General features: G+C 44.2%; 1 protein-coding gene across 1 annotated transcript; it reads right to left on the reverse strand.

The window, feature by feature from the left end:
- Positions 1-249: 249 nt before the first annotated feature.
- Positions 250-12,787, reverse strand: cdr2l (cerebellar degeneration-related protein 2-like). The gene is made up of 5 exons (XM_028985989.1): positions 12,709-12,787; positions 6,070-6,182; positions 3,795-3,943; positions 3,116-3,280; positions 250-1,877 (listed from the first exon to the last, which is right to left on the reverse strand). Exons 1-5 carry the CDS (start codon positions 12,785-12,787, stop codon positions 971-973), a joined length of 1,413 nt encoding a protein of 470 aa, XP_028841822.1. The 3' UTR covers positions 250-970.
- Positions 12,788-12,918: the final 131 nt, after the last annotated feature.

Consider the following 12,918-nt stretch of genomic DNA (forward strand, 5'->3'; position numbering starts at 1 on the left):
ATCTTTCATAACCAGAATGTTTTTTCCTTTTCTCCCCTCAAGCAAGTTGTTTGTACGTTTTTCCCAAAAATGGGAATGCATTCGTTCATTCAATGAGTTCGTTAGTCGGCCTGGGGTGAAGGTCATTGAGCCTAGATATTAATATGAAAGGATATGCTGACATGCCCAACCCCCTGTGTCTGATACACTCCTCTGTCTTGGCCTTGTCAATAAATAACAAGGTTGGGATAGTTGCGCTTGTGCCGTTTCTTTTTTTTTTTTTTGTACTCATCTTTTGTGACATTTTGGAGATTACTGTTCACCTGTGTCAACATTAAAAGTATTCAGAATGGACACACTGCTGCGTCTTTTTTTTAATGATTAAAGCATTTAAATAAAAATAAAGAAATTGGCTGCTTTGTAATATCTCACAAGTCAAGCTTTAAATAAACATAGCAAAAGAATTTGTTCAGTAACAATTTTTTTTTTTTTACTGTATTCAAAGCAGTTGGCATTAGTGAACACACCCCACCACCCAACATAAGCTTGGCATTAAGACTAGTGAAGAGATTCCTGGGTCGCACTGGCATAATAAGCGTCACCGCTACATCTCGGCGCTTGGGTGCTGGGCTCACATTCAAATCACGTCATTTCATGGTACCGTCCTAAAATGTCAGCGTACCTGCTGGCCGGCCAATTGCAGGATGGGGTCATGAGGAGTCGCTGTGTTTAGTGTATGAGTGCGGTAGCTGTAATGTCAAAGGATTCGTTTGTGGCCCAGTGCAAAGAGTGAAACCAAAAAAAAAAAAACACTACTTGTTTCTTAAAAAAATTATTATAATAATAATTTAAGGTTTACAAGAAATGAATTAACCTGGGCTCTTCTGCGGCTTCAGCTGTTGAAGTGCTTCATACACTCTGGATTGCATTTGGAAGAAGAGTTTAGGATTAGAAGCTGAAGAAATCTAGGCACTACGTCCACAAGGAAATGTCACTTGCTGGCCTTCCTGCCTTTGGAGGTGGAGTTCATGTCACTCTTGGTCTTCTGCAGGCGAGAGAAGATCTCCTTGAAGAGGGCTTTGTACTCGGGCGTGTTCTGGCCCAGCCTCTTGTCCACAGCCTCCACCTGCTTGCTGATGCCCTCTAGTGCCTCAGGGGTGGAAGGGGTTGGCGGTGGTGAGGGCGGTCTGGGGGTCTCGGGACACCACTCGCGCATGGAGGGGTCCCTCGACACAGGGCGAGACGTCTGGACCTCGGCGTGGCGAAGGCTCTCCTCATGACGCCTGCATTTGCCCAGCAGTTCCTCGTATTTCTCCAGCAGGGCGTGGTACTGCTCGTCCACCTCGCGGAGGATGGACATGCCGCGCTTCCGTACGCCATTGGCATGGAGAGCGTAGCTGCCTTGCCGACGTCCATGAGCGTCTCGGGCTGAAATGGCATTGAGGGCGGTGTCACTGCAACTTTTTCGTACCGGGACTCCACCCTGCCCCGCCCCTGATTCCGCGCCCTCTCCATCAATAGCTGCTGCCACCACGTCCTCAGGCGTGTCCGTCTCCGGGGCCGAATTGAGCACCGTCTGCTCGAGCCCGTCCTCCCCGCCCAATAAGCAGAGGCGGGACTTGCGCAGCTGCTGCATCTCTTGGAGCTCCGCCTCCAGCTCCTGCACTCGCAACTGGCAGCCCTCGGCCCCCAGGAGGCGTTGTTCCAGACGCTCGAACTCCTGTAGCACGGCCGCACACTCTCGCTCCGCCCCCTCGCGGCGCCCGCGCTCGGCGGACAGCGCCGACCGCAGAGACATCACGATGCCCTGCAGGCGCTCGTTCTCCTCGTCCAGGGGCCGGCGCTCCGAGCCCAGCTCCACACTGCCGGGGTTGATCACAAGGAAGCCGTCCTCGTACCTGGACAGGGAAGAGACACGCTTCAGTCCTCACGCCGGACACTAGAGTGCAGTGTTTACGCAAGCATTTCACTCGTATGGCATACGAATATCTACCCACTGCATCAATATCTACACGACTGTAGGGTCATTTGGAAATGTGCTTGTTTGCACTGAAAAAGAACAATATATGAATTATATGCAAGTTTCCAACTACATAATGTAGTCAAACCCACATGCACTGATGCACTAGATACTTAACTAGTGTGAATCTGGGCAGTTTTATTACTTCTTTAAATCAGACTGACAATTTTCAGTACTAATACAGCTGAAATGAGGGTTCTAATAATCAAAATCAATGAAGATTTGCATGTGAAGACTCCACTGATTCAAGATTCACTAAACCTCAAGACTAATTGTTTCTGATAAATGTCCTCTCTGCATGTATCCAGATATTGCATTAGCTTAGCGGCAAAGGAAACGGACTCAGACCAAATGGTTGTGGGTTCAAATCCCAATCAAGGTGCCACCCCCCCACACCTTTCATGGCTAAGGGTGATGGAGTAAATGCAGATGTGCACCATGTGAATCACAATGACAAAAACAATCATGTTCATTAGCAGCCATTTTCAGGAACCATTTACATTTACAGCATTTATCAGACGCCCTTATCCAGAGCGACTTACAATCAGTAGTTACAGGGACAGTCTCCCTGGAGCACCTTAGGGTTAAGTGTCTTGCTCAGGGACACAATGGTAGTAAGCAGGACTTGAACCTGGGTCTCCTGGTTCATAGGCGAGTGTGTTACCCACTAGGCTACTACCAGCCCACTAGGAACCAGAGTCACTTACAACGTGAACAAATTTCATGTCTTTTTAATGCACCAAACAACTGTGTCTTGTCAAAAAACATATCTAAATTACCCTAAGACTGTATACATAGTATTTTTTTGTGAAAAATTAAGTCTGTTCCAAATGGACATATGGAAGAATATGCTCATGAAATGGTACCTATTAAATTTCAGTGAACCATGTGCTAAAACAAAAACACTCTTAACGTGTCCAAAATTTGTCTATTAAAGTGTATTCATCATAACAGTGCAAAGTGAAACCATGTTGTACATATATATATATATGAGAGAGAGAGAGAGAGAGCATCTTTGCCAAAGTACATTCATTCTACAAAAAAGGAAACATTCCATAAAACTAATGAAAAATATTTCCCACTGTGTATTTATGGTGGGACAGTTTGGGCTCCTACCTGGGGGCGTTACAGAGTTCTTTGAGGCAGGGGAAGGAGTGGACCGTCTTTCTCCTCTCCTTCTTCTCCCGACGGACCCTCAGCTCTTCCAGCGTCCGCAGCTCCTCTACCCGCGCTGTCAGTATGTCAACCTGGCCCTGCAGCATCTCCATGGTACCAGTTAGCCTGCATTAGCAGATACAAAGACGAACCCATAAACCAACATATCTTGCACAGAACGGTCTCACAAGTGTATTCTAACAGATTTGGAAAAGGCCAGTTTCTATGAAATGGTACAAATTGTGATGTGGCAAAAACAGACCGCAATTTTACCACCAGCTATGTAATGACAGATCGCTATAATTCAGACGAAAGGAAGCACAAAAAAGGAACATCAGCTTTGGAAACTAAATCTTGCTGATTCGGACCAGAAACACACAACATTGAACCTCAACTAGCTATGCTGAAAATTATTAACGGTCTTATGTTAAAGTGAGAACATGATAGGATTCCCAGGTAAAATCTTCATTATCTTATCTTACGTAAGGTTGCTTGGCACTGATCATGTGGTATGTGACACCAACTGACAGCAATTGCACACTTTTCTCTTCTGTAACCCATTGTACAGTACCCATGTGCTCAGTTCACGTCCAAAAACATCGACGGTAGTCACCAAAATGTCCAGACCCCAGAGCCTCACCTGTCGATTTTCTGCTGCGAGGACTTGCTCTCCAGCACCAGCTTCTCGTTGGTGATCTCCAGCTCGCGTGCGGTCACGTCCAGCTGCTCGTACACCTTGGCGTGCTGCTCGTTCATCTCCCGGAGCATCTCCAGCTGCTTGGAGAGGTACTGGAATGGCAAGCAGAGAAGCATGTTGAAGGGAACATGCCTCGTCTCGCTTCATAGCACAGACCAAGGGTCAGTGGGGGCCTAGCGGTTCAGGAAGCAGCCCTGTAATCAGAAGGTTGTTGGTTCGAATTCCAAAGCACCAAGGTGTCACTGAGGTGCCTCTCAGCAAAGCACTGCCCCCCGTCATGGCTGCCCACTGCTCACCAAGGGTGATGGTTAAATGCAGGGGACACATTTCGTAGAGTCACCATGTGCTGTGCTGTGTTGTGCATCACAATTACTTCACTTTCTTCTTCTTTCTTCAATTTCTCTTTCTTTCCCTTGACATTCTGGGCCCACTGATATATGAAATGAACGATGCTTGGAAATGCAACTTTTTAAAATGTGGTCTAACTTTTATCGTTTTACAGTAGGTTTGTGTCATGCATTTTTTTAAAACTAGGCCGAAGTACTTTGTAACGGTTGCAAAGACACAGGCATCTAAAAAAAAGGACATTTAACTGTTAACCAGTGTAGCTTCCAAGAACTGGGACTGCGATTGAAAAATTTAAGGGGTAAACAAAATGCTAGAAAATTATCATAAAATATTTGTTTAAATGCTTATCAATAATTACACAGAACGGCCAATTTCTCAGTGTTTGGTTGATGTTACTGCTGGTAAAGAAGGCGCTGCTAATTAGCTGTTAGCTACGTAGCTTGTAAGCACTAATACAGTCTAAACTATTCATTAAATTTCATCTTAAAATTCATCTTGGAAGAATTTCTGTGCCTTCTATATGCGATGGTGGTAAGAAGAATATGTTTTGAACAAAATGATTAATCAGAGAATTTCAACAAACCCTGTTGAAGTCTAGGCTGGTTAAAAAACAAAAATGTACATTTGTTGCACAACCAGCGTAAATATTCCTGGCTTCTTTGAGACTGTAAAAGCCTAATCTTGTTACTGCTATATATATATATATATAAATTCTCTCCTTTGCAAACAGTTCTATTATGCAAGGTTAAGGTGGTGATGGTGTTTTTCAGATCCAGTATACCACAAATCAAAAGAGGGATTTACATGGAAAATCCCTGGTAACATGTTAATAGGATCAATTCAAGAAGCCTATTACAACAGTGCCACTCTTGTTCCGGGAGAATGCTGCAGGATCCCTGGATTCCAGTAGGTTTTCTAAATAAAACTGATTCGTTCTTTCAAGAAAACCTCCGTCAGGTCACATCATGAGCAGTTCAGTGAATCGGATTTGTTTGTGCAGTGAGGCAGTGACAGATCGGCCGCGGTGACCTCAGCCGCCAGCCTCTTCCCTCCCCTTTTACACACAGAGCGGCCCACAAGTTCAACTCTGATGACCACCTTTCCTCCCTTCATTCCCAGCGGAGCTTTGCTGATCATTTCCTCATAAACTACGCAGAAGGTAAAGAGAAGATGGAGCAAGATTAACCCTCATTTTCATCCTGATCTTTCTTTCTTTCCACCTCTGACAGCACATTCACTCTTTCTTCAACCTTACATCTCCACCATCTCAGAATCCCTCACTCACTACCTGCTCCCTATAAGCAAGGGACTACAAGTACACGTCCACTCTTTTCAGCCATTTTCTTTATTATCATTATTATTTCATCAGTCCATCAGTTCACATCTACCTCACTCTCTTTCTTCCTCTGCCTCTTTGGATTTTTATCATCAGCACACACACGTCTCTGCTCTAGCTCGTGTGTTCTCTCCAGGCCAGAAATGGTTAAGCACCTTAGTGGAGAGGCCTGTGAAGGACACTGAAAGGCTTTATATGGAAGGCTGGGCAGAACATCACGGAAAGTCATGCGGCTCTCTGCATGCAAATTCAAACATATGTAGCTCGGCGTCACAGCATAATTATTTGCATATTTAACATCATGCCCGTGAGCTTGGTGCTAATATTAGACAGTGGAAGGTTTTGATCCATTTTTACACAGACTGATGTTCTGTGTGGCGTCATGCCAGCAATGTTGCATTTGTAACTGCGTCGCAAACGCATTGATGAGGACTTGAGAAGCTGGTGTTCATTCAAATAAGATGAAAATGCATTGAAAAAGCATGGAAAGTGATGAGATGATCCCACCCAAACCCTGAGGTCCTCATCTTGTACCTCAATCTCCTGAACCTGCTCCTCATTGTTGACATACATCTGCTGCAGGGAGTCTTCCAGCTCCTTATTTCGCTCCAGAAGAGTCTTCCCCAACTCTGCCGCCAAGTGCAGGTCTGAGACAAAAATAATCAAACAACCAGTTATTATTTGGATATTAAGCAATTGACAGAAAACTAGCAAACATGAGGAAAAAGTGGTATAAAAATGTATACAGAGATCCCAATAATTTGGAATTATTATTGTAATAAATCATGTGCAGTGACATTATGCAAACCTCATGACTTGGCTTGTGACTTCATGGAACTAGAATAAATATATTGCATCGAGATAAGAAAATCACAAAATTCGGGAAAATAATATCAGTACACTTTCTAATTTAAAGGTCAGCTAATTTTATCACTTGTTTCATAATATAAATTTACATTTACGGCATTTATCAGACGCCCTTATCCAGAGCGATTTACAATCAGTCGTTACAGGGACAGTCCCCCTGGACCAGTTTTAGGGTTAAGTGTCTTGCTCAGGGACACAATGGACGTAATCTGGATTTGAACCTTCTGCTTCATAGGCGAGTGTGTTACCCACTAGGCTACTACCACCCATAAATGTCTCAATAAGTAATCAGTATTGACAATTTCCTTAATGAGAATATACATATATATATATATAAATTTTTTGCTTGTTACTCTGGCTAAACAAATAGAACTTTTTTTTAGTTAATTTCAACAAAGCCAACAGCAAATGCACCATAGCAGTGCATCATTAGCGGTGTTGAAACTGTCGAACCGAGAGAGCGAGAGCAGAGAAAAATCTAATCCCCCCCAACCCAGATTTTTTTTTTTTTCTAATCCTTCATCTTTTCTGATTAACGTGAGCAGTGGTGACGTCCGCCGGCCGACAGCGGCTCAAGACTGCAGAGACAAAAGAGACACCGGGGAGAAAACCTACTTAGCACAAGGCCTATTTACACCAACTAGGGCAGATATCAGTGAGATCATCCTCTGTGGGATGCAGGGATGGAACCAGAAAAGAAAGAAGAAGAAAAAAATAAGAGAAAAGAGAGGAGTGGAGTGATGAGTTATGAGCTGCCTTAAAGCAATGCTGAGAAAAAATAATTATGCTTGCAAGAAGGACATAGCAAAAACATAAATATTACACAGACCATTACATAACCTCTGGAAGCCAGGGAACACGCCACACTGTGCTCGAACAAAGGGCACGGTGCAGCCCTTGCAGAGAGATGCCCGCTGTGACCTCTTTTTCAACCCTCAATCTGCTCTGGCCCGGGTGCTGAGACCATATTTCCTGCTCCGTTCCATGCGTGGAAGGGGACCGGTGTGGGAGTTTTAACCTCTACATGTTGCCAGTACTTATTACTGATTACCTCATGTTAACACCATGAAGCTAAAGATGTTTCTGATTCATGTATTGTAAAAAGATTAATACAAGTTTCCAGGGGTGCTAGTCAGAATACTAATAAACAATCATTTAGATCACATATGAAGGGGCAGTGGTGGCCTAGCGGGTAAGGAAGCCTAATCTGAAGGTTGCCGGTTCGAATCCTGAACCGCCAAGGTGCCACTGAGCAAAGCACCGTCCCCACACACTGCTCCCCAGGAGCCTGTCATGGCTGCCCACTGCTCACTAAGGGTGATGGTTAAACGCAGAGGACACATTTTGTTGTGTCTCCGAGTGCTGTGCTGCAGTGTTCACAATGACAATCACTTCACTTTACTGATAATCTATTTCCTATTCGTTGACCTTTGAATGGTTCTAGTGTGGGTTTTAATACCCAGTCTTGTGGAACGAGGCAACACAACAGACAGCCGTGGCAGGCAAGGAGAGAGATCTGGGAGCTCAGATGCTTTGACCCTCATTATAGCGTATGAATGCAGCGTTTTATCACAGGTAGTGTGGCGTGCCAGTTGTATCAAGGATGACAATCGGGGACACACACACACACACGCACAGCTAAATTCACCAGGGACTGCAGTGTAATGGGAAGAAAGCGAGTAAGAGGTAAGTGGGAGGGAAGAATAAATTACCATACCCTGAATAACGTGCGCTTCATATTACACAAGTTTCCCTGATGTGTGATTTATAATTACATTAAGGCTAATTTAGCATTTCATTGACTGAAAAGTTGACTTTAATAGCAGTAATTCATAAATGACCATAAATACAGTGAACAAAATGTTTATAGAATGAAATTTTAACAATGATTATATTCATTATCTGCAGTATAAATAGTGTCTCATAATACACGCTGGGTACTAACAGTATAGTCATATTTACAGTTTATTCAGGTCTATGCCACCTACTATGTAACTAATCTTATGCAGAGAGTTTAATAATAACAATATAATTTTTGTATCTTACTGTGGAGTGACCAAAAGAAAAGTCTCCCATTTGTAGATCGAACAACAGCTTGCAGGGCTGGGTGTTCCATAAACTCACTGTACGCCTAAACACATAACTGATCTCAGATCAGCACTCTATGATCTCATGTGAGCCCAGGCCAAAATGGAAGATGTGCAATTAGACAGACAGGAAAATCCCTCAGGGCTTCACCGCTATCTAGAGCAGGCCGACATTTTACAGCCTCCATTAACACGCGTTCATGCGCACAACCTGCATGCTATACCAGTAACTTGCCTTCTGATTGGCCAGAGATTTTTTGGCCATGGGTGTGGTGATTTTAGGGTTATGTAAATGAAGGATTCAGTCTCCACCTCCACACCACACTGGAGAGGTTGTATAAGAAGTCTGAGAGGCGGTGCCAGGCCGCTGGGCTTGAAATTCAAAGAACACTTTGAAACGAACAAAAGCAACGGCTCACATTAACTTTTAAAAATAATTAGGAATTAAAGTCAAGGAAACACACACACAAGATTACATCATGCACCAACTCGCATTACAGCAAGAGCTACAAACAAACACACACACACTGAGAAAATAAGAATGCTCTTTCCTTTTATGCAAAAATTATGTCATAAGCCAACGGGCCTGCATTCATGCATCAAGTAATTGTTGTGTCTCACACACACACACACACACACACACACACACACACACACACACAGCATGTGCATTATTTCTGCACGTGTCGCTCTCAAAAGAAACGGCAGCCCTGCCGCCGGCTCTCTGAAATAAAGGAGAACGGGCTCTGAAGTGCCCTTTGTTCCGGGAGCCATCTGAAACCAGCATCCGCGTACAGGAACAGTGAGCCAGACCTGGTCCCAAGAACAGGTGTCACGGTGCTATGGGGACACACTCAAGGCTTCATTCCAGCCGGTCCAGCATTGAATTGTATTTAATCGAGGTCTGGAACCCTTCTTCAGACTGTATGACCTTATAGAATTGCTCAAATCACACAAATCACATTGGATCTATATAAAAGGACTATGTAGCCTGTATAAATGTTATTGTTCTAAGGGAAATAATTGACAATAATATTCAGTAAACAAATTTAAATAGTATGGAGCTGCATACCAAGTAAAATACTTTTTAATACCAAATAAAAACAGAAGAAAATGACTTGCTCTATACCTGTACTGTGGTCCCAATTACAAATACACCTTCACCCCAATGTTAATTTAAGTTTTACACATTGAAAAGTACACATGATTTTTACTGTCTAGTTGATAAATGTAGGCTGTCACTACACACACACTGTAAGATTTCTGACATTGTCAGAAAATTATTGTAGGCAAGACTGTGAATCGCTGTCAATATTGGACCACATTAATATCGCTGTTGCACAATTTTCATGTATCATTTTGGACCCACATGCTGTCCGCATGCACCCTCCCCACTTCACCCCGCAAGAGACTGCCATCGTCTGGGCCTCGCTAATCAGATAATCTTGTGGCGTACTGCAGCAGAGTCAAATATTGAATAACACAGCAGCTCCGTTCCCTCCATCTCCCAGCAGGACGCCGCTGGTAAAGCACAAAGCCGATGGCAGTGGGTCAGCGGGTAATCATGATTTAGGGAGGGGATGCCCACTCCACGGGCACGCTTCATGACTACGAGCTCCAGTTATACCGATAAGAACTGAGGAAGAGAGACGTTTAATACATTTGTTCAGGTATGAAAGAATACATGTTTTAAAGGTGCAATGCGGGTTTGATCACCTGGCACATTGACCAGCAGGGGCAGTATTGAGACCCAATCTCCTATATTTGAAAGTGAAAGTGAAGTGACTGTCATTGTGAAACACTGCAGCCCAGCACACAGTGACACAACAAAATGGGTCCTCTGCTTTTAACCACCACCCTTGGTGAGCAGTGGGCAGCCATGACAGGTGCCCGGGGAGCAGTGTGTGGGGACGGTACTTCGCTCAGAGGCACCTCAGTGGCACCTTGGCGGGTCGGGATTCGAACCGGCAACCTTCTGATTGCGGGGATGCTTCCTCAACCACTAGGCCACCACTGCCCCTTTTTGTCACTGGGAGTCCAAACCAAACACGAAACTGATGTAAATCCAGCGGCAAATAATTTGCAATGGCTCTCCCATTAGACTGCTTTGGTAATTGCTAAGCTTACAGAAATTGGTTCACACAAAGCCAAAGAGAAAATACAGTGGTGGCAGGAGCTGACAAGGAAGATGCTAAATGAACATGCTGTTCCGCATGCTAAAGGACTGTGTGTGACACTTAAGTATGTCGGAAATGTGAAACCAGCAGTCCGCAAATTTCATTCTGCTTCCATGGAAAAACCGGAATGTCACTTCGTCCTCTGAAGCAGGACTGAGAGACTCGAGGTCTCCTCTGATGCTAGGGACTAGCTCTTTTGATCGTTTCTGCAAAATTTCACCAAACATCTGATTGCACCTTTAAGGAAAATAAACGTAATTCAGCAATACGAAAACATTCATTCACACCACTTTTTTTTTTTTTTTTTTTAAATACTTAATATTTTTTACTATATAGTAGACTACATAGTGAATGTCTGGATATTTCACGCAGTAATTTTTTTTTTATATATATATACACAATTAAAGATTTACATAACACTTCAGCTACAGTGCTGCTAGGCAACCAATACCTGTAAATTAACATCTTTACTCTTACACCACGGCACAATATGAAAAACAAGACATCGTTCAAACAAGGGAACAGGAGCTGCAGACGCTGGCTGTACGGTGACTGATCGCGCTCCCACTCGGTCATGCCAACGACTTCCCTTCCTGGATCGATACGCAGACCTTAGTCCACACCACCCGACCACATCCGACCATTAATGGAGGTGAAGACGGTGGCGGTTTTACACAAACATCTAACCGAGTAATCTTAATCTAGTCATGGGAGCGATCAATAGATCACAAAGCGAATCGTAAAGAAGCGCTCACGTGTATTAGAATTAAATAACAGCACATGACATCATCTCCACTGAGACCTGATCTTAGTCTCAAGGTTGATAGAAGGATGTATATTCTTTTATTTTTCCTTGATTTGAATTGGAATTGGAATCGGAAACTGGACTCTGGACAAGAATCTGGCACAGTAGGGTTTGGAAGCTTCATGCTCTGCCTTTGGAAGCCTTTTAAGCATGTCCAGCATGTTTTTAAATCCTGTAGGTTTTCAGGTCAAGGTTCTGCTGAGCTTATCCCAGGAACATTTGGGTGTAGGACAGGAAAGGTCTAGATTAAGAAATCCTCCCTAACAAAATTGCATTTTGTTTGTCCGATGACAGATGATGCAATGGATCCTACAGGAGATGTTTGCCGTGCCATTCCGAAACTCCTGTTCACAGTGAGACGTTGTTCTCTGAAGACCACTTGTCTGTCTGGACTCCCTCTCAAAAATTCCTATCCCGGCTGTCCCCATCCCACAGTTCCATGTACAGCATTCCTCGCCTGACAACACACTCCAGAGTCCTGGTGGCCATGGTACATGCCAGCCTCCATTATCTGAAGGGACCTGAAGAACCATTTAACAAACCAGCTGCTTTTTTTCACCTCGCGCCGGGACGTGGCAAGCAGCATCCCTGTGTCAAACAGCTCAGCACTTTTTATACCCCCCACCTCCAAAACAGAGAGGGAAGAAGAGGGCAAAACAGAGGGCAAATGTGACATGTCGCCAGCCTGCCAGAAGAGCAGGACGTGGAACGAGGGAGAAAGTGAGAATAAAAGGGAGAGAGTTTACGGGAAATCTGGGAATAACTTGCTTGCAGGACTGTGGATGAGATGGGATGAGATGAAGATTCAGACAAGAAAGCGCGAAAGAGAGAGAGAGAGAGAGCGACAAAGCACATTATTTTTTGCTGACGCTCTCTGCTTGGGAGCATCATGCACAATTTATTCTCAGCAGCAATTAGCCAGATTGACTCCTTGCCGTGAACAATGAAATGGCACATTCCCAAGTGCTGTCACCGTGCCAATCTGACCATTTCTTTCTCCGGGAGCTCGTGCATTTCAATCGTAAATGTGCTTTAAAAAAAAAAAAAAAAGATAACGTATGTAGATTTTTTTTTTATCTGAATATGCTGAGTCCGGACCTCACTGCAGTCCGATCAGGGTTTCTGGCGTTGCTGCTGCTGATGGTGGTGGTGGTGATGGTGCTGGAGGCATCTCTCCATCTTCCTGTCTTCCACCACGTCCTTGTTGCGTGTGCGTTGTGGTGCGTTTAAAACTCACCTTGCTCCAGGTCTCTCTGGTCGTACCAGGGCTCATCTTCCACCGTCTCAAACTCGTCCATCCTGCCGGTGCGGAGCATCAGTGTCCAGCCCGGAACGCGCCTCGATCTACCGCCCGGAGCCACCGATTTTTAATAATAATAATAATAATAATAATAATAATAATTAGAACAATCAGCGACGTGTCCTCCTCGGTTTAACCCGTCGTGGG

The sequence above is a fragment of the Denticeps clupeoides genome, chromosome 7 (genome assembly GCF_900700375.1).
Source record: "Denticeps clupeoides chromosome 7, fDenClu1.1, whole genome shotgun sequence".
NCBI lineage: Eukaryota > Metazoa > Chordata > Actinopteri > Clupeiformes > Denticipitidae > Denticeps > Denticeps clupeoides.

Coding starts and splice junctions, on each gene's coding strand:
- cdr2l (XM_028985989.1), bottom strand. CDS start 12,787: ATGCTCCGCACCGGCAGGATGGACGAGTTTGAGACGGTGGAAGATGAG. Junction 3,944..6,069: donor AGCAGGTTCAGGAGATTGAG/GTACAAGATGAG, acceptor TTGCCATTCCAG/TACCTCTCCAAGCAGCTGGA. Junction 3,281..3,794: donor TCGCAGCAGAAAATCGACAG/GTGAGGCTCTGG, acceptor CTGCTAATGCAG/GCTAACTGGTACCATGGAGA.